We start from the raw sequence: 19,194 nt of genomic DNA, 5'->3' as shown, positions 1-19,194 counted from the left end.
TTACCAACATATTGCCCACCAATAGCGCAACTTGATGAAAAATAATATAAATAATTCTTCTATAAAATGCACCAACTGGTGCTAATAATTAAACCATGGGTCCTGTTGTTAACTTTGGGACAAAAAATTTTCAAATAAACAAATCATTAACTTTGATAACTTAATTTGTAATTATAACGTAAAAGCATCAACAAAATAGTGAAATTGTTACTCATCACTGCCAACAAAGTGGATGATTTATTAATTTAGCGATATCTTTTTTCAAAGTTCAAGATTTGAAGGTAATTTTACAAATATTAAGATTTAAAAAGTAGTAATGCAAATATGCATGGTTCTTTAGGGAATGTATGTACCCAAAAATAAAAAAGGGAAAAAAAAATAATAGAGATATTTGTGTAGAACATGTTTTGTAAAACTTGGCCTTAATAGAAACCCAGTATATGTATAACTTTACCATACCTAAAGCCATCAACACGGACAAATTTTCCAAACCAACTCATTTGGAACTTCATTTTCTAAAATTGACCTATTTATCTTTTATTTAGCATTTTCAACCTAGTTTCAGCCAGCTAATCGAAAATGTTAAATAAATTACAAAAACTTCATGGGATTTAGAATCTCGTAAAGTCTAGTGCTAAATTAATCAACACTAAACAGTGTTGATGCAGGAGATCTCTCTGCTCTGAATCTAAATGGTGACCTCCAAGCCATTAGGACTCTCCAATTTGCGGACGACACTCTCTTATTTTGCAAAGCTTCTAACACCGATATCAGTGTTCTCAAAAACATCCTGCTCATCTTTGCCAATATCTCAGGTCTCAAAGTCAACTACCTCAAATCCCATCTCTTTTATCTAGGTAGAATTCCTAATAAAGGAGCCCATCTAGCATCTATTCTTAATTGCCCAGTTGGTTCTCTCCCTTTTACCTATCTTGGTCTCCCCCTCAAAAAAGGATCTCTCTCAAGGAGAGACTGGCAACCCCTCCTAAACTCCTTCTCTAGGAAGTTGGCCATGTGGAAAAATAAATCTCTATCTATTGGAGGTAGACTTACCCTCATCAACTCGGTCTTGTCCTCTATTCCTCTCTACTACATGTCTTTCTTCAAACTTCCTCGCTGGGTCATCCGTGAGATCGACAAGATTAGAAGGAGCTTTCTGTGGGGAGGAAATTCTCAACCATCTAAAATCAAAAACCTTGTCAGATGGGATATAGTCTGTAAAGATAAAACTGAGGGGGGTCTAGGAGTTAAAAACTTGGAACTCTTTAATCTAGCTCTCCTTGCCAAGTGGATTTGGAAAATCTTAGATAGAGAGAGTCTCATCAGTAAAGTCATCTTCTCCATCTATCCTTCCAGATCACCTAATCCTATTGTAAATCCTAGAAGCAATGCATCCAGGTTCATTCTTGATCTCAAAACAGTTTACCCAACTTTCATAAGCTTTGTCAAATGGAGAATAGGATCAGGAGATTCATGCAAGTTCTGGTTGGACAGGTGGGCGGGTATCAACTCCCTCAGCAGCTTATTCCCCAAAGCTTTCTATCTAGCTTTCTCTCAGTCTAGCCTTATCAGCTCCCAAGGTTCATGGCAGAATAATGTTTGGATATGGAAACCTATTTTGAGGAGAGGCATCTCCATAGAAGACAAAAAAGATATCTCCGACCTATCTGCCTTCATTAATCATATCAGGCCTGATCCCGACAAATTTGATACCATTCTATGGCCTCTCAATCCATCTAATTCATTTTCGGTGAAATCGTTATACGACATCCTCATCAAAGGAGGCATTTTATCCCCTTTCCACAATTTCATTTGGAAAACCCCTATCCCCCTCAAGGTTAAAACCTTCCTGTGGATTCTAAGCAAGAAAAAGCTTCAAACAAAGGATAATTTGCTCAAAAAAGGTTGGACGGGTGACTTATCTTGCCCACTTTGTAGCCAGATGATGGAAACCCATGATCACCTGTTTATATCGTGTCCCTTTACCCAAGCTGTATGGGCCATCTTGCTACCATCTTCTTCCACCAGCTTATGGCCTCAGGAGGTAACAAGTTTGATTAAAGGCAAAGAAGAGTTCTTGGTCAATCAGAATCATAAAGCTTTATGGAGGATTTTGTTTCCCTGTACATGCTGGTGCATTTGGAGGAGCCGCAACAACTTTATTTTCAATAATACTCTCTCTTCTCCCTCCTCTATTGCAGCTAATTCTTCCCGCTTTGTTCTCTACTGGACAGGGGCTTCTAAGAGCAAAAAATCACAGAGGATGCTTAATGCGGCAATAAACTCTGGTCTGCCAGCGATAGCGGAATCTTCTCGGAATGAAAACTTCGAAGAAAATCATCCTTAAGGGTTCGGGTCCCCAGGAGATCCTTTTGGTTTTGGAAATTTCAGTTTTTGTTAGTTCCCCAGTAATCTCTGCTATTGGGACAATAGCTTCCTTCGGTTCTAGCAGTCCTCAGCTCATCCTGAGTTCTTTGGCTTATCAAGTTGTGGAAATGTGTTTTGGTAATGTATTTGTAATCAGTTTTTGTTACGTTGGTTTCTATTAGCAACTTCTGGTTTTCTTTTTTGATTTTTTGAGTTCTCCTGGATTAAGGAAGGCTTGGAAGCACGATAGGTGTAGACTGGAGGATGACGACAAAGGTCCGCTCTCCTCCGTCTACATCTATTGTACTTTCCTCCTCCTCCTTTTTTGGTAAACTCAGGTTCAAATATATATTCTGGTTGTGATATAAATATATTTTTTATGAACAGGGCTTTTCGCCCTGTTTTTGGCTTCAAAAAAAATTAATCAACACTAAACAAAAATCTTGTAAAGTTTCTGTAACCTTATTTGTTTAGCATTAATTAATTAAGCACTAAACTTTACGAGATTTTAAATCTCATAAAGTTTTCATAACTTATTTAGCATTTTCAACCCAAATTCAACTAACTGTACTAAAACTAAATCGAAAATGCTAAATAAATCTCAAGTAGATTGGTTTTTACAAATAAATCTCAAATAGAATTGGTTTTGAGAATTTGTCCACACAATATTTATGCAAGAACTTCTTTGATTGCTGACTTTAACACAATCCTTGGTTCTGCTTAAATAATAATAATTTAATATCAAGGAAGAGACTAGAGAATGAGCTCACGAGAGAAGAACATAGAATAATATAGGAGATCGGTGAAAGAGGGGGGAAAAAGACAACTGAATATGCCAAGCAAATAACTTGGGTCATTTTTCTTTTCTTTTTTATTTTTTTCCTTTTCTTTTTGAACTTTACAACAGTAATGAAGGAACAAGCTCCATAGGCATCATTTCCCAACCCATGGAACCAATACGGACACCAAAGAAACTTGACCAACCATCACAAGCCCAACAATGGAAAGAGAAACAAAAGGCCAAAAAAATGCCAACAAACAGAAAAGGAAATCATGCGAGAGAACAAAGGGGGGAAATGATCTATAAACTGCAGCGGTGATTCCTGCAAGCTGTTGCTGATCGGCAACAATGATCTCAGCCCAATCATGGCACCCGATGCTCTTGGGGAGATTTTCTTGAACACTAACCCCTTTCTTCCTGTACAAATTAGAAGTTAATCTTTCAACGGATTGTCAGGCAAACAACAAACTGAATCCTCGAAGAATGGCATTGTTCAGTAACGCCAATAATTATGAGCTAATGACAGCAGAGACAAGCAAGCCAAGCTTCCAATTGAGGAGTCATTATTCTGCCACATCCACGGCCAACAACACAGCTTCTACAGATTGAGGGTTTGAAACAGACTTCAGATCATCATCTGGCTTTGAGACCTGTGACAATTCTTCAACTTTGAGCTGTACACGTTATAAAACATAGAAAAAAGTAAGGCCTTTGAATAAAAATGAACGAAACACATACTCAAAAGAACATAAATTTTTCTTGACGACTGTTCACTCTGATTATCAGTCTCCATTCTTTAAAAGGGTGCATTATTTTGTGCCATAATCAAATAACAAAATTCATGCGGTTCTCTCGCATTCAAAGTATCATTAACAATTTGGTGGAGTTCAGTAAGTATCCAATAGAAGGAACATTAATGGATAATAATCCATGCAGTATCAAAATTCGTAGACAAGTGTAAATTATAACATGAATAAGACAGTAGACATTACCGATGGAAGGTCAAAATTCGGGATCGGCGGCTTACTCCTCTTATGCTGCATGACCTTCTGCCGGTTCTCATAAAAATCAAAGTCATCCAATATGGAAGTTTTGGATGAGTAGTTCTTGAATATGTTCAAAATTTCAATCCCTTGTGGAAATTTCACCTGATACAAGATAAGCATAAGGTTATGAGCCAATAAATAGATGACATGGATATATTAAACATAAATGTGAATGCTGCCCAACTAGATCAAACCTTACGTAATATTCCAGCCATTGAAACATTCAAATAAGCGAGCAAACAAGAAATTTCCTATCCAGTTTACTTTTTTCCATAAATATAAAATTCGAGAATCATTAGGACTAGGATGAAAAGCAAGAACTGATATATAATAATATCAAAAACACATAATTTAAGCTTTTGATGGATGGGAGGTACAATACACACTACTTTCGATATTACTGAACAAAGATATAATGTTAAAATCAATGCATCATTGTAGGTGTCGAGGTAGTTAATTGAGGACTACATCTTATAGTTATAGATTTTAATAAAGAAAGTGCGTCGAGGAGATGGGTGTATGCATCATTGTAGGTGTCGAGGTAGGATTTAGGAGTTTGTGGGTACGAGTGTATGCGTCAAATATCAATTTGTGTGCTGGAGAGGGCATGGAGGATATGGTAAATCATGTAAGTGCCAATCCTACTCCAGTTTCGTGATTACCCCTTTATTAGGGTTATCCATCACCAACAGTGACCAAATTTTAGACTTTCAACAGAGAAAATAATAGATTTCAAGTTATAAATGTATCCTGAGAAATGATCCATGTACAATAGGAATAGAAAGCGAAAAACTATAACAATAGCTGGCTGGCAGTAATAGGTTAGGAGGGAATACCTCCTGTGTGTCTCTGCTGTTTGTAACAGGCTTATTTTCATTGTTCTCCAATAATATATGACGAAATTGAGGATTTGGGACATCCTTGATAACATGCCATTTTACTGGAAAGAAGCCATTCCACTTGTCCTGTTGCCAAAAGTCCATGTTCTTGTTGAAATCTACATGATCTAACATTTCAGCTACACCACAGAATTGGCCGCTAGCATTGACCTAACATTAGATAGAGAGAAATGTAAAGAAAGAGACAGATTAACTGCTGGTCTGCACACACATATTATAAACGAGAAGCTGCCATGCAGTCAAAAAAATTGTCATTCACGCAATATCACAAAGTAGTGTTACTCCAGCTTGTAGTTAATATAATTAACTCAGCTACATTATAAAGAGTCTCAAAAAATTGTCATTCACGCAATATCACATAGTGTTACTCCAGCTAGTTAATAGTTAGCTATATTCTAAAGTGTTACTCCAGCTTATAGTTAATAATTAACTCGGCTATATTCTAAAGAGTCTCAAACAATACACTCCTGCCGCATGTGATGCTAAATATCACCATTTATTCTAGAAAAATACTAACTATGAGAAGAATATGAATTCTATCAGACCGTCCCGCACCATGCAGGGCATTGGGAGGCGTCAAGAAGTCAAGTGGGCCACAGTTTCAGTACTTCACTGCCTCCTACTATCAAAATGATAATGAGATTGAATAAAAGATAAACAGCATCGAATAAAAGATAATCAAAGCTCTAGTATGATCCACTATCCTGATATGAAAAGATAGAGAAGCTTACAGAAAAGAAAAGGAACACTGGACACTTGCTTCCCTTCTCAGCCTTCTTCTCTTGAGCAAGTTGAAAAGCATTATCAAGCCTTCTATTTCCATTTGGAGTGCTTGCCCAGACATTGTACTTTATACTCTTATGGATATCATCTTCGCTGTATGACTTTATAACAAAGAATAATGCATGTTCGTACTCTGTTGGGAAATCTGGAAGGTTATACATATCCTTCTTTATTCTGGTGATTAGAGTGCTATCGTTCTCATTTTTCCCAGTACCTGGAGAACCAACTAGATTAACCCCAGCATCCAAGGCGTTCTTGTTGTTGTTTGTTCTTGGACCTCGATTTTGTTCATTTAGATCAAAATCATCAAAATCGCCAAGTTCATGAAGTTTAGTCCTGGCTCTCGCCTTCTCAGCCCCAACCCAATTTCTGCCACTTTCTTTAATGTTCATAGGGCTGTTTGGATAGAATACTCCGCTTTTCCCTTGGGCATATGCCGGAAGCTTGTTAATGGGGATATAACCTTTGGAGAATACAGGAGGAGCTCCCTAAGATGGCAATGTAACATTACAATTATTCAAAAACATGCTCAAATAGCTGTTACAAAATGCATATTGTCACAGAAGCACATAGGAAAGTTAGAATGAGAAGGGTACCTTATTTACAGGCTTGAGGGAATGCTTTGGAACTGTAGTAGTTGATTTCACATCCAATCCCAGTGAACTTCCTTTTGACTCAGAAGTTGAAGACTTTGAGGAGGTTGAAGTTTTGGAAGAAATAAATGTTTGACTTCGGGAAGATAAATTAGATTTTGAAGCTGGAATTGTTGTATCTCCATAAACCCCATGCAATTGAAGCCCATTGGCAAAGAGAAGAGATGAATCCCATGGGCATGCTGGAACCAGATCTGGTCCATAAGCAAAACCTGGAGATGTAGGGGGCTGCTGTATCATTGGATTTGGGTAATATGACTGTTGAACCAAATATTGCCCATCAGCACCAACAAATGCTCCGGGAATGATGGGATTGTAAGAAGCATAGCCAGGTTGATACCCGGGTAAATAGTATAGCACTGACCCATTTTCTGCTTGAGCAGCCTGATATGAGAGAGAAACACATATAAGCTTAACTATTTGTCCACCGAATCATATGCACAAATTAACAAACACAAATGTATACAAGACAAGCAGGCGGTATGCACTAAAATGAAGGGGTTTTAATTTAAGTCCGTTAAAAATGTCAAGAAATTGTGGAACTTTGTGATAACTTGAAGATCTAACTACAATGTATTTCCTTCAGTTTCCGTTATTGATATTAACACGGTGTTTTTCACAGTCAGAAGAGAAATTAGCAACGTAAGCCTATTAAAGAATTCAAACAATTATTCAAACATGAGTTAGTATGTTGTACTGACCAAAATAACTTAGTAGAAATACTGTAGTAGAGAGAACACCTATCAAAATGTTTTGTTGGGATGAGGCTGTACTGTTGTTGGTTAAAATGACAAAGAATCAATGACAGTTTTAACAGCGGGATAGCCAAAAGCCAACAAACCAAAGGATATATAATAATTGATAGCTGGTATAAAACAAACATGTGAAAACTGAAATTAGTGTTAGTAGAAGTTCTAGGATTAGTTGAGCAGGCTTTGATATACGGAAGACAAAACCCTATATTACTTGATAAGAAGATGTGAGTTTTCAAGATATTCAAATGTTGAGCAGGCTTTGATATACAAAAGACGAAAACCTATATTACTTGATAAGAATATGCAAGTTTTCAAAATATTAATATGTCCCATCTTTATCAAGTTTACATATCAACTATTAAAATATTGATTTAGTATTAAAAGAATAAGATGCCTAAACCAATGATGGAAGCAAGCTCGTAAGAGGGCTTGACTCGTACAGGATAGGTCACCAATTCAAGACTTAAAAGGAGTGCAAACTGAAAGAGGAAATAAAGGGAGAGGTGGGGTTTCCCATCTTTACCCTAACAAATAAAGGAGATGCTTAAATGACAATGACATGGCACCCATTTACGCATAAGTTTGTCCTTCACGAACCATGTAAACAGTAATTATGCACTGTTACTAAAATACTTCTGCCCAAACAAATATCAGGCTAAATATGAAGACAACCTGTCCTGGCAAAAGTAAATACAAGATATAAACATACAGAGGGTTGCATCTCGAAGTTCTCAGCTGGCATATAGTAACCCTGATCATCCCACTCACCAATTGAACCACTGTATCCTGTAATTTTGACTATATGATCAGAATCTGAATGGCTTTCTAAAAAATATTCAGTTCATAATTGAATAGAATAATTACAACGAACCTGGATAGCAGTACCCATAATAATACATCCCCTGATCTCCCATAGTAGTCTCTCGGTCAACCTCGCTCCCTTTGATGCTGCCTGTAGAGGACATGCAAGATGTTGCATCAAACGGGCTCGCTTCTCTTGGACCAGACTAAGAAATAAGATGAGAAGTACCATTGTCAAATGATGAAAATTTCCGCAAAGTACTATGTAAAATTAAATACGTACTGAAATGAAGTTTCTGAATTCAAATCTTAAATTTACCAAATTGGTCTCGCATTTTTTTGAAGCAGTATCAATTTTTAAGCTTTTCATCGACTCTTCAATAGCTGGGTTGGAAACAAGAGTTAAAGAAATTTAACAAGGGAGGAAACATCATGTGAGTTATTTTCTTTATTCATAGACTCCATTGATAAGCAAATAAATAGATTCATGATATCAAAACGCTTGCAACTCCCATATAAAAATGACTACCAAAAACACAACAAAAAACCATAAAACAAATCCATCCTGCTCGGTTCATCCAACAGAAGTCTAGCAAAAAACATATAAAAGCTAGATTCCTCTTAAACTTCAAAGGACCTGATTAAAATTATGAGAAATAATCACGAATTCTAGGCCCTACTGATTAAGATCTCTTCTAATTGAACAGATTAACCACAATAAAAGCAACCTAATCCCACATAAAACCTAGATATCCTGAAAATTTGTAAAATCAAATAAAAAATTAGGAAATAATCATTGAATCTAGGCCCTGACAACAAAGATCTCTTCTAATTGAAGAGATTTAGGCGCAATAAAATCAACCCAAGCCCACATAAACCCTGGATAACATGCAAATTTGTAAAGAATGATTAAAATCAAAGAAATGGTCATCTACCAATGAAGATCTTTTCTAACTGAACAGGTTTTAACTGCAATAAAATCAACATACACAGGTAAAAACAATATTTCAACCGTAATTCCACATGAAAATTTCAAAAACATCCGTTTCGCATCCAAAAACCCTTCATCAACCCTTGATCAACCTCAATCCAATAAATACCTAAACAAACCAAAACCCTCAATCAACCATACGCCTTTAAGTTCATCAGATCTGACCAATTCCCTAACAAACAATCATCAAATCAAACTTAAAAGAAAAAGAAAATCCATAATAACGGCTCAAACAGACTGAATCAAGGATACGTTTCTCGTTTCTGGCGCCCGAATCCATGAGATCACACCAGAACTCCCCGCAGTAAAACCCTAAATCACCTCCTTGATCCAGCTCGAAAACCCTAGCCCGATACCGCCACGAAAAAAATAACGGGGCAAAAAGTATCGCCGACACGAGGAACGTTTCGCCGCAACCGACACAAAGTTTCGCCTCCGACGGTGAAGAGGGGAATTTTGGAAATGATGGTTGGTGGGAATAAACTCGGCCTCTTTTGTTTGCGAGCTGTAAAGCCCAGCAGCAGAATAAAGTGGACGGCTGAGAGTGATTACACGTCAGCAGATCGCTGAAAGATCGGACGGTTGAGGTCTTTTCGCGCTTTACAAGAGGGAGAGTCTTGCGCCTGTTGATGATCCCGAGACGCGCGGGATAAAATCTAGGGAGATCAGTGTTCTGGTGTTCCGTAGGCGTTGTTTGGATTGTATGGGAATCGGACGTGGACGTCGGGATTTGCAGTTATCATTTTGTCGTTTATTTATGAAACAAGTTAAGGTAAATTAGGATAGGGAGGATAAGTTAACACGAGGTCAAATGGATGGATGAGTGGTTGATGAATGTATGCGCATAGTGATTGGATGAAGATGGGCATGTACATTGCATGCATGCGGATGGTGGTGGATCCCAAAGATGGGTTTTAGGCCGCAAGATGGCAAGAAGGGCAATATCTAACCTTACAAAAAGTGCGTCGTTGGGCTGGAAAAGGTGCATGGTTGACATGCATGGATTCTTTATTAAAGTTCGACCCGACCCGACCCGACCCGCTATTGATGATTCAAAAATTTAATTAAAAAAAAAAAAATCTGTGCTTTCTTATACGGAGTCGCAAATAGATTAGGTTTGGTTTGGTCTAACATTTTTAATCGAAAATTCAATTCTTTTTATGAAGGTTCAGACTGGTCTTCTCTAATTGGTTGGATTCATTGTATCAACTAAATCTTACTATTAAACCAATTTTTGTTGGGTTTTATGTTCTATTCGTGTTTACTTGGGTGAGATCCAAACTCTTTTTTTTATTTTTTCTGTTCGCATTTAAAGTCTATTGTTTTTAAGTTCATGCATAAATTTTTTGATTAGAACAGAATACATGCAGTATGATGGATATATTTTTCAATAGGGCCAAATTTTTGATTAAATTCGAGTTATGTTAATTTATCTACAGTCACTTGTAGCCCCGCTTATTTGTCTTAATTAATTGAGGAAACTATACATGTTTTGCGCAAATAGTATATTCCTAAAGGATTACTCACACACAACTTTCAAAATTTCTGAAGCTCATCTTAACTTTAGGTGTTATCACAAAACCCCTTCATCTTTAGTTATCAGTTTACAAGCACTTACTTTCTCTCAGGTGAAGAGAGTTTCCATTTATAATCATTTAGAGCAGTTACAAAAGTTGAAGGAGATGAGTTTGCATGAGTTATATACAAAAGTGAAAGTTGATTCCATGAGTTAATAAGAGAGAGTAATGGAGGGGGATATTGGACATCAAGATAGAAGATGAACTATCTTCATAACAACTGTAGAAAATATTCAATATGCTGGACGTTCTTGGAGTCACAGCTTGCTCCGAAGTAATGCAAACTGAGGACCCGGTAAGACCTTTGTCATTATATATGCCGCATTGTCTTTTGTTGATATGTAAGAAACTTGAAGTTGATTCCTAGCAATGTATGTTAGATCTAAATCATAAAACTTGAGATCTAAAACCATATAGCCATGATTAATTCGAAGAGATTAACAAGAATCATAAAAGAGCAAGCTTATACCTGAATCAATTACTTAAACTTGAGATGGGTTTTGATCTTCTAACCTTAGGGTTCTCTCTAGCCGAATTTCTCTCTAGATGGGGGTGAAGAGAATTAGAGAATGTAACCCTAGGTTAGGGACCATAACCCCTTATTTATAGATGTTGTACTTTTGTAATTTGGCCCCTCAACAAATCACAATTTGACTATATCAATATAGGATCAAAGCGGCCTTCGTCACATTTATCGTGACTCGACCCATCAATGGTCACATATACCAATACAATCAAACGACATAGATCAATCATGGATGTGCAGCATGAAAATTACATGCAATGTGATCAGTACATGTCTATTTTCAACTGGTCCTCCTTAGTGAGGTCAAAACCAAACATAATGTAACAGAGTGTCTTAACTGAAAACTTTATTCTGATCAGACAATACAAACAAACATAAAGCACCACAAATACAAACTCCCACTAAAACATAATATCCTCAAATAATACCACACCCATATGAGCAGTATGCTCATGAAAGACCTTAGGTGGCAATCCCTTAGTAAGAGGATCAGCTATCATGGAGTTTGTCCCAATGTGCTCTATGGATATCTGTCCACTCTGTACCCTTTCTTTCACAACCAGGAACTTAATGTCAATATGTTTTGACTTAGTTGAGCTCCTGTTGTTATTGGAATACATTACTGCAGATTTATTGTCACAATATAACCTTAGTGGTCTTTTAACATTTTCCAAAATGCGCAGTCCCGTGACAAAATTTCGCAGCCATATTCCCTGATTAATTGGATGCCTCATAGCAAGCTACAAATTCTGCTGCCATAGTGGAGGAAGCTACTAGTATCTGTTTGACACTTTTCCATGATATATCTCCTCCTGCTAACATATAAATGTAGCCTTATGTAGACTTCCTGCTATCTTGGCATCCAGCAAAATCAGAGTCCGAATACCCAATGACCTCTAACCGTTCTAATTTTCTGTATGTGAGCATGTAATCTTTTGTTTTCTGAAGATACCTCATAACCCTTTTGACTGCTATCCAATGATCCATACCAGGGTTACTTAAGTATCTGCCTAACATCCCAACAATGTACGCAATATCCGGACGCGTACATACCTGAGCATACATTAGACTTCCTACAGCCGAAGCATAAGGAATCTTCTGCATTTCCTGAATTTCAAGGTTACCTTTAGGGCACTGATTAAGACTAAACTTGTCTCCTTTAGCAACAGGGGTGTCACCTGGTCTGCAATCTTGCATGTCAAACCTTTTAAGTACCTTATCGATATAGCTCTTTTGTGATAATCCAAGAATACCCCGAGAGCGATTTCGATGTATCTGGATCCCTAATATAAAAGAGGCGTCCCCAAGATCTTTCATATCAAAATTCTTTGATAGAAATCTCTTGGTTTCGTGCAGCATGCCTATATCATTAGTGGCAAGCAATATGTCATCGACATACAGAACCAAAAAGATATACTTACTCCCACTGAACTTGTGATATACACAGTCATCAACAATGTTCATCTCAAAACCAAATGAGACAATTATTTGTTGAAACTTATGATGCCATTAACGAGGAGCTTGCTTGAGTCCATAGATAAATTTCCTTAATTTGCAGACCATATTCTTTGGATCTTCTGACACAAAGTTTTCTGGTTGCACCATATAAATCATCTCATCAATGTCTCCATTGAGAAATGCAGTCTTAACATCCATCTGATGTAACTCAAGATCATAATGAGTAACAAGTGCCATGAAAATGCAGTCTTAACATCCATCTGATGTAACTCAAGATCATAATGAGTAACAAGTGCCATGATTATTCTAAAAGAGTTTTTCGATGAAACCGGAGAGAAAGTCTCTGTATAATCAATGCCTTCCTTTTGAGTATAACCTTTAGCCATAAGGCGTGCCTTATACCTCTCCACATTACCGTTTGCATCCCGTTTGGTCTTAAAAATCCATTTACAACCAATTGGTTTTGCAACTTCTGGTAATGGGACAAGTTCCCAAACCTTATTGTCTTGCATAGACTTGTACTCTTCATTCATGGCATCAATCCACTGTTGAGAGTTAGAACTTTTCATGGCCTGAGAGAAGTTGATTGGATCATCTTCCAACATTCCACTACTTTCCTCATGTTCTTGAAGAAATACAATATAATCATCCGAAATAGCATTTCTCCTTTCTCTCGTGGATCTCCTTAATGGCACTGGTTCTTGAGGTTGTTGAGTTTGTTCTTCTGGAACAGGGAGTTGTTCAACATTATCATCTTGAGGTTCCGGATTTACTTCTTGAGCAACAACAGGTATAGGAACCTGAACATTGTCAAAAGTAACTGTATGGATTGGATATGAAGCCAATTCCTCCTCAAAAGCAACGTCTCTAACCTTATTTCTCCCCCCAAACTCAACATCCTCAAAGAATGTTGCAGTTCCCGTCTCAAAAATATTCCTTAGTGTGGGATCATAAAACTTATAGCCCCTAGAATGTCCAGAGTACCCAATAAAGTAGCTGCTAACTGTTTTGGAGTCCAATTTCTTTTCATTTGGCCTATAAGGCCTTACCTCAACTGGACATCCCCAAATATATAAATGCTTTAAACTGGGCTTTCGACCAGTCCAAAGCTCATAATGTGTTTTAGCAATTGCTTTACTTGGTACTCTATTCAGAATGTAAGCTGCTGTCTTTAGTGCTTCTCCCCAGAGAGACTCTGGTAAAGAAGAATGAGCAATCATACTTCTTACCATATCCTTAAGAGTCCTGTTTCGTCTTTCAGCTACACCATTCATGCTAGGTGAACCCGGCATGGTGTACTGTGGGACGATACCGTATTCCTCTAGGTATCTAGCAAATAGTCCTGGACGTTGTTCACCTGAACCATCATATCTACCGTAGTACTCACCACCACGATCAGATCTAACAGTTTTAATTCTTCTATTGAGTTTATTCTTAACTTCAGCTTTATAGGCTTTGAACATGTCCAGAGACTCATATTTTTTATGAATGAGATATAAGTACCCATAACGTGAGTAATCGTCTATGAATGATATAAAATATTGTTGACCATTACAGGATTCTGTAGGGAATAGCCCACAAATATCCGTATGTATCAATTCTAAGACATCCGAAGATCTGTTGGCACCTAATCTCTTAACTTTGGTCTGTTTTCCCTTAATACATTCAACACATACGTCGAAGTCTGAAAAATCAAGGGAATCCAAAATGCCATCAGACACAAGACGCTCAACTCTACCTTTTGAGATATGACCTAAGCGCTTATGCCATAATGTCGCCGAATTTTCCTTATTTAATTTACGCTTAGTACCACGTGATTCCACATGCAAGGATTCATTATAAGAAGCAATTGTATCAAGCAAATATAGGTTGTCATAAATACTCAAGTAACCGGTTCCCACAACATTTGAATTAAAAGATAAACTGAATTGACTGTTTCCAAATGAACAAGAATAACCTGATTTGTCCAATACAGAAACAGAAACCAAATTCCGTCTAAAAGACGGTACTACAAAAGTATCTTTTAAGTCCAAATAAAAACCAGTTCCTAACAACAACCTAAAGTGCCCAATTGCTTCCACATCTACCGATTGTACGTCGCCCACAAAGATGTGTTTTTCAACATCACTTGGCTTTCGGTAGCTCAGGCAACCCTACATAGTAACACTTATGTGAGTAGTAGCACCAGAGTCTAACCACCAAGTGTTTCTAGGTACTGAAGCTAAATTAACCTCAGAACAGACCAAAGCAAGGAACGTACCCTTATTATCACGCCAGGCGTGATATTTTGTACAGTCCTTCTTTACATGTCCAGGCTTCTTACAGAAGAAACAACCCTGATTATCCTTATGTTGTTTCTTCTCAACTGGACCCTTAGCAGCTTCCTTATCATTCTTCCTTTTCTTGCCCTTATCCTTAGAGGCATAGGCCAAATGAGCACTTTCTGTCTTATCTTGCTTCAACCTGTCTTCTTCTTGCACACAGTATGAAATGAGCTCATTTAGAGTCCATTTCTCCTTTTGACAGTTATAACTGACCTTAAATTGGTTAAACTGTGCAGGAAGAGACAACAAAACCAGATGCACTAATAACTCGTCACAAAGATCGAGTTTAAGTGCCTTAAGCTTTGAAGCAATATGAGACATTTCCATAATGTACTCCCTGATATTTCCTTTGCCCTTATACTTCATTGAAATCAAGCGAGCTAAAAGCGTGCTTGTTTCTACCTTATCGTTTTTCGCAAAACGCTTCTCAATTTCGGCAAGGAAATCTTTAGCCTTAGTAATCCCTTCGGATTCTATGCCCCTGAAGGCTTCCGGAACGCCGCGCTTAATGATCATAAGACTCATGCGATTTGAACGCTCCCACTTCTCATGCTCCTTCTTTGCATCAGGAGTGCTATCCGCATTGAGAGGTTGGGGTTGTTCAGTTCTTAATGCATAGTCAAGATCCATGCAGCCAAGAACAATTAATATGTTCTCTTTCCAAACCTTGAAGTTTGTCCCATTTAGCATGGGAATTGAGTTGATGTTAGCAGAAATTGTTGCAGCAGATGCATTAGCTGAAATAAAACAAAAGAATGCTCACATCAATAACCATAATCAATAAAATTCAAATAATGACAATCCCCATCCAAGATACCGGCACAACATTAATATCAAGTCTTTGGACAGTAATATTAACTTGTAAGTGATACCTTGTTGCAATGATCAAACATTGACAATAACTCATGTCAAATAATGAAACTATCTTTGGATCGATTTATTATTCACATGTAAACCTTATAATTGTCACACGCTTATCATCGCAGATGTGTATATAGTCTAAATAAATATTAACCTTCCTTTGAGCCGATTAAATATTTACACGAAAGCATACACATAAACATCTCACATTCCTCATGAACAATCTACACAAGAGAGGTTACTTTGGCAACTTCTTGTTTTAATTAATAAATTGGAGTAAGAGACAACCTTAATACCTTAGTGTCATAATATTTGAATTAAATAATTGATTAAAAACCAAATTAGATTTAAATTAAAAAGTTTTAATTTAAATCAACTGAATTTCCAAAAAAACTTAATTGGGGTCTCACAGCTTAATTAGGGCCCATAACTTAATTGAATAAATTAAGTATACCAAAGTGGACACATGAAAAGCCGAGGCTTTACCATAGTGAACATGAAGTTCGCTTGACTTCGAACGTGAGGTTCGACTATATTGAGTACGAGACTCACTTAGGCACGAACGCGAGGTTCGTCTGAGAACAAACGCGAGGTTCGTTTGAAAAAGAACACGAGGTTCAACTTGAGAACGAACGCGAGGTTCGTTTGAAAAAGAACACGAGGTTCAACTTGAGAACGAACGCGAGGTTCGTTTGAAAAATGAACGCGAGGTTCGCCTGAAATATGAACACGAGGTTTGACTGAAATACGAACGCGAGGTTCGACTGAAAACGAACGCGAGGTTCGACTGAAATACGAACGTGAGGTTCGACTGAAATACGAACGCGAGGTTTGACTGAAATACGAACGCGAGGTTCGACTGAAATACGAATGCGAGGTTCGACTTGAATTGAGCACGAGGCTCACCTTAGAACGAACGCGAAGTTCGTTTAAATTGAGCGCGAGGCTCACCTTAGGACTGAGCGCGAGGCTCACCTTAGAACGAACGTGAAGTTCGTTTAAATTGAGCGCGAGGCTCACCTTAGAACTGAGCGCGAGGCTCACCTTAGAACGAACGAAGGTTTGTTTGATTTGAGCGTGATGCTCACTTAAGAACTGAACGCGAAGTTCGGTTAAGTTTGAGCGTGAAGCTCACTTGAGAACGAACGCGAAGTTCGTTTGAGGTAACGACCTCCTTAATTTTTGCCACGTTTTCACGCACGAACCCTTAGGATTTCAAACTGAAACCGCCGCCGATCAAACCCAAAAAATACTTTGATTTAAAAAAAAAACAGATCCAAAATCGGAAAATTTCTCTTGATCCAGATCCAAGAAAAAAAAACGCCAAAAAAAAATTCCAAAAAGTTACTGTTTACCGACGTTTTTAGTTACTGTTCATTCGAAAAAATACTTTATTGTTCACCCGAAAAAAGTAAAAACGTAACTGTTCATCCGAACGTTACTGTTCATCCGAGAACAGATCTTAACAAAAAAACAGAGATTTTAAGATAAAAAAAACCCAATTTTAAGAACTTAAATCCCTAAGAATTAATCAAGGTGGCTCTGATACCACTTGTTAGATCTAAATCATAAAACTTGAGATCTAAAACCATATAGCCATGATTAATTCGAAGAGATTAACAAGAATCATAAAAGAACGGAAGCTTATACCTGAATCCATTGCTTAAACTTGAGATGGGTTTTGATCTTCTAACCTTAGGGTTCTCTCTAGCCGAATTTCTCTCTAGATGGGGGTGAAGATAATTAGAGAATGTAACCCTAGATTAGGGACCATAACCCCTTATTTATAGATGTTGTACATTTGCAATTTGGCCCCTCAACAAATCACAATTACAACCTGGTATCTGCACATATAACCCCATGACTTATTTAAATACCTAATTAACCCAAATTAATTGATCACTTTAGTGGGTTATCCTGAAAGATATCAATACACATTGATTAATCATATGTGCCCACAAATAGATTTATTAGATTAAATCCAACAATGTAATCACAAACAAAATGAAAGTCGACTTCAAGGTGTTTGGCGCGAGCATGAAACACAGGGTTGGTGGTTAGGTATGTGGCACCAATATTGTCACACTATAGAACTTGAGGTTGTTCAATTGGATACCCAATCCGAAGAGTAGCGATCGTTTCCAAATTAATTCTGCAGTAGTGTTGGTTAGGGCTTGATATTCTGACTCCGTTGAAGAGCGAGAAATTGTACATTGTTTCTTTGCACACCATGAGATGAGATTGGAACACATAAATATCACATAGTCACCAGTGGACTTCCTGTCATCCGCACAACTAGTCCAATCAGCATCAGAAAATGAATGAATAATACTAGAATTAGATCTGGAGATAGAAAGATCAAGGTGAATGGTTTGTTTTTGTTTCCATCGAAAGTCGTTTTCATTGTGGAATCCATTAAAACTTCGGTCACTTACAATGAATTACAACGAAAAATAAGAAAATTACAACTTTCTAAAAAATAACACAAAAATCGTTTATCGACTTTGCTTTTGTGGGATCTTCGCCTGTGCTGAGGGTACGTTAGCCCGTGGACCACCGAATCACAGATTCTGGTTGAATCGTAGAGGTTTTGGGGATTCTTCCTTCGTTTAGAAGTAAGAATAGTTTCAGTGAATATCTTATCAAAGTAAGATGAACACTCTTCTCAAGATCAAGTCGAAGCTTAGATCTCAAGGAATCACCAAAGCCTTTTTGAAGTTTGTGAGGAATGAAGACTCTCTTTCTCTTGCTCAAATTCACCAAAAGCTAAAGTCTTTCTGTTCTATTTTCTCTCTATGCTCCGATCTGGATCCTCGTCAGTAATGGTCCTGGGGGGGTATTTATAGCCCTTAGGAACAATAACTGAAGTCGTAAGTAAAAAATAAATCACGTCGAAGAAGTTCCATTTCCGAGACAGTTGTAACTGTCTCGGAAGCGTAGTTGGCTTTCCATTTTCGAGACAGTTACAACTGTCTCGGAAGCATACTTTATTTCAGCTATTATGTAACTGCTTTAAACACGTTTTAATGCTATGATTCCTGCGGTTGTGGACGTGATTCCCGCTTGTAACTACTCCTCCATGTTCAAACACGATCTTTGGCAGTTATGGAGCCACGTGGTACGTACAAATCTCAAGAAAACCAATATACTTCCTTCTTAGCTTCCGAGACAGTTGTGAGTGTCTCGGAAATGGTGGACTTCTTTCATGCTTCCGAGACAGTTATAACTGTCTCGGAAATTATGATTTTCCTTTATGACTCTAATGCATGTTTTATTCCTTGAAACTCGTATGATGTATTTCTTGATACACCCTTTAGTTGATTTTTAACTTTGGATGATCCTCTGCAAATTAGATGATGATGTTTATTACCT

At 37.5% G+C, this 19,194-nt stretch overlaps 1 protein-coding gene across 3 annotated transcripts; it reads right to left on the bottom strand.

The window, feature by feature from the left end:
- On the bottom strand, positions 3,201 to 9,692 carry LOC109839988. Of its 3 annotated transcripts, none has more exons than XM_020408462.1 (9): positions 9,329 to 9,692; positions 8,369 to 8,469; positions 8,156 to 8,291; positions 7,994 to 8,070; positions 6,473 to 6,913; positions 5,825 to 6,364; positions 5,031 to 5,243; positions 4,141 to 4,296; positions 3,201 to 3,822 (listed from the first exon to the last, which is right to left on the bottom strand). In XM_020408462.1, the coding sequence occupies exons 1-9, from the start codon at positions 9,354 to 9,356 to the stop codon at positions 3,712 to 3,714; spliced, it is 1,803 nt and encodes a 600-aa protein (XP_020264051.1). In that variant the 5' UTR covers positions 9,357 to 9,692; the 3' UTR covers positions 3,201 to 3,711. The 3 variants fall into 3 exon arrangements, with proteins under 3 accessions (XP_020264051.1, XP_020264052.1, XP_020264053.1); XM_020408463.1 differs by having other exon boundaries at positions 3,201 to 3,798; XM_020408464.1 differs by having other exon boundaries at positions 8,405 to 8,469.

The sequence above is a fragment of the Asparagus officinalis genome, chromosome 5, assembly GCF_001876935.1.
Source record: "Asparagus officinalis chromosome 5, Aspof.V1, whole genome shotgun sequence".
NCBI classification, from domain to species: domain Eukaryota; kingdom Viridiplantae; phylum Streptophyta; class Magnoliopsida; order Asparagales; family Asparagaceae; genus Asparagus; species Asparagus officinalis.
The sequence above is the reverse complement of the archived record's forward strand: the minus strand, read 5'-3'. Positions and strand labels throughout refer to the sequence as shown.

Coding starts and splice junctions, on each gene's coding strand:
- LOC109839988 (XM_020408462.1), bottom strand. CDS start 9,356: ATGGATTCGGGCGCCAGAAACGAGAAAC. Junction 8,470..9,328: donor GGGCGCCAGAAACGAGAAAC/GTATCCTTGATT, acceptor TTTCCAACCCAG/CTATTGAAGAGTCGATGAAA. Junction 8,071..8,155: donor TTATGGGTACTGCTATCCAG/GTTCGTTGTAAT, acceptor TCAAAATTACAG/GATACAGTGGTTCAATTGGT.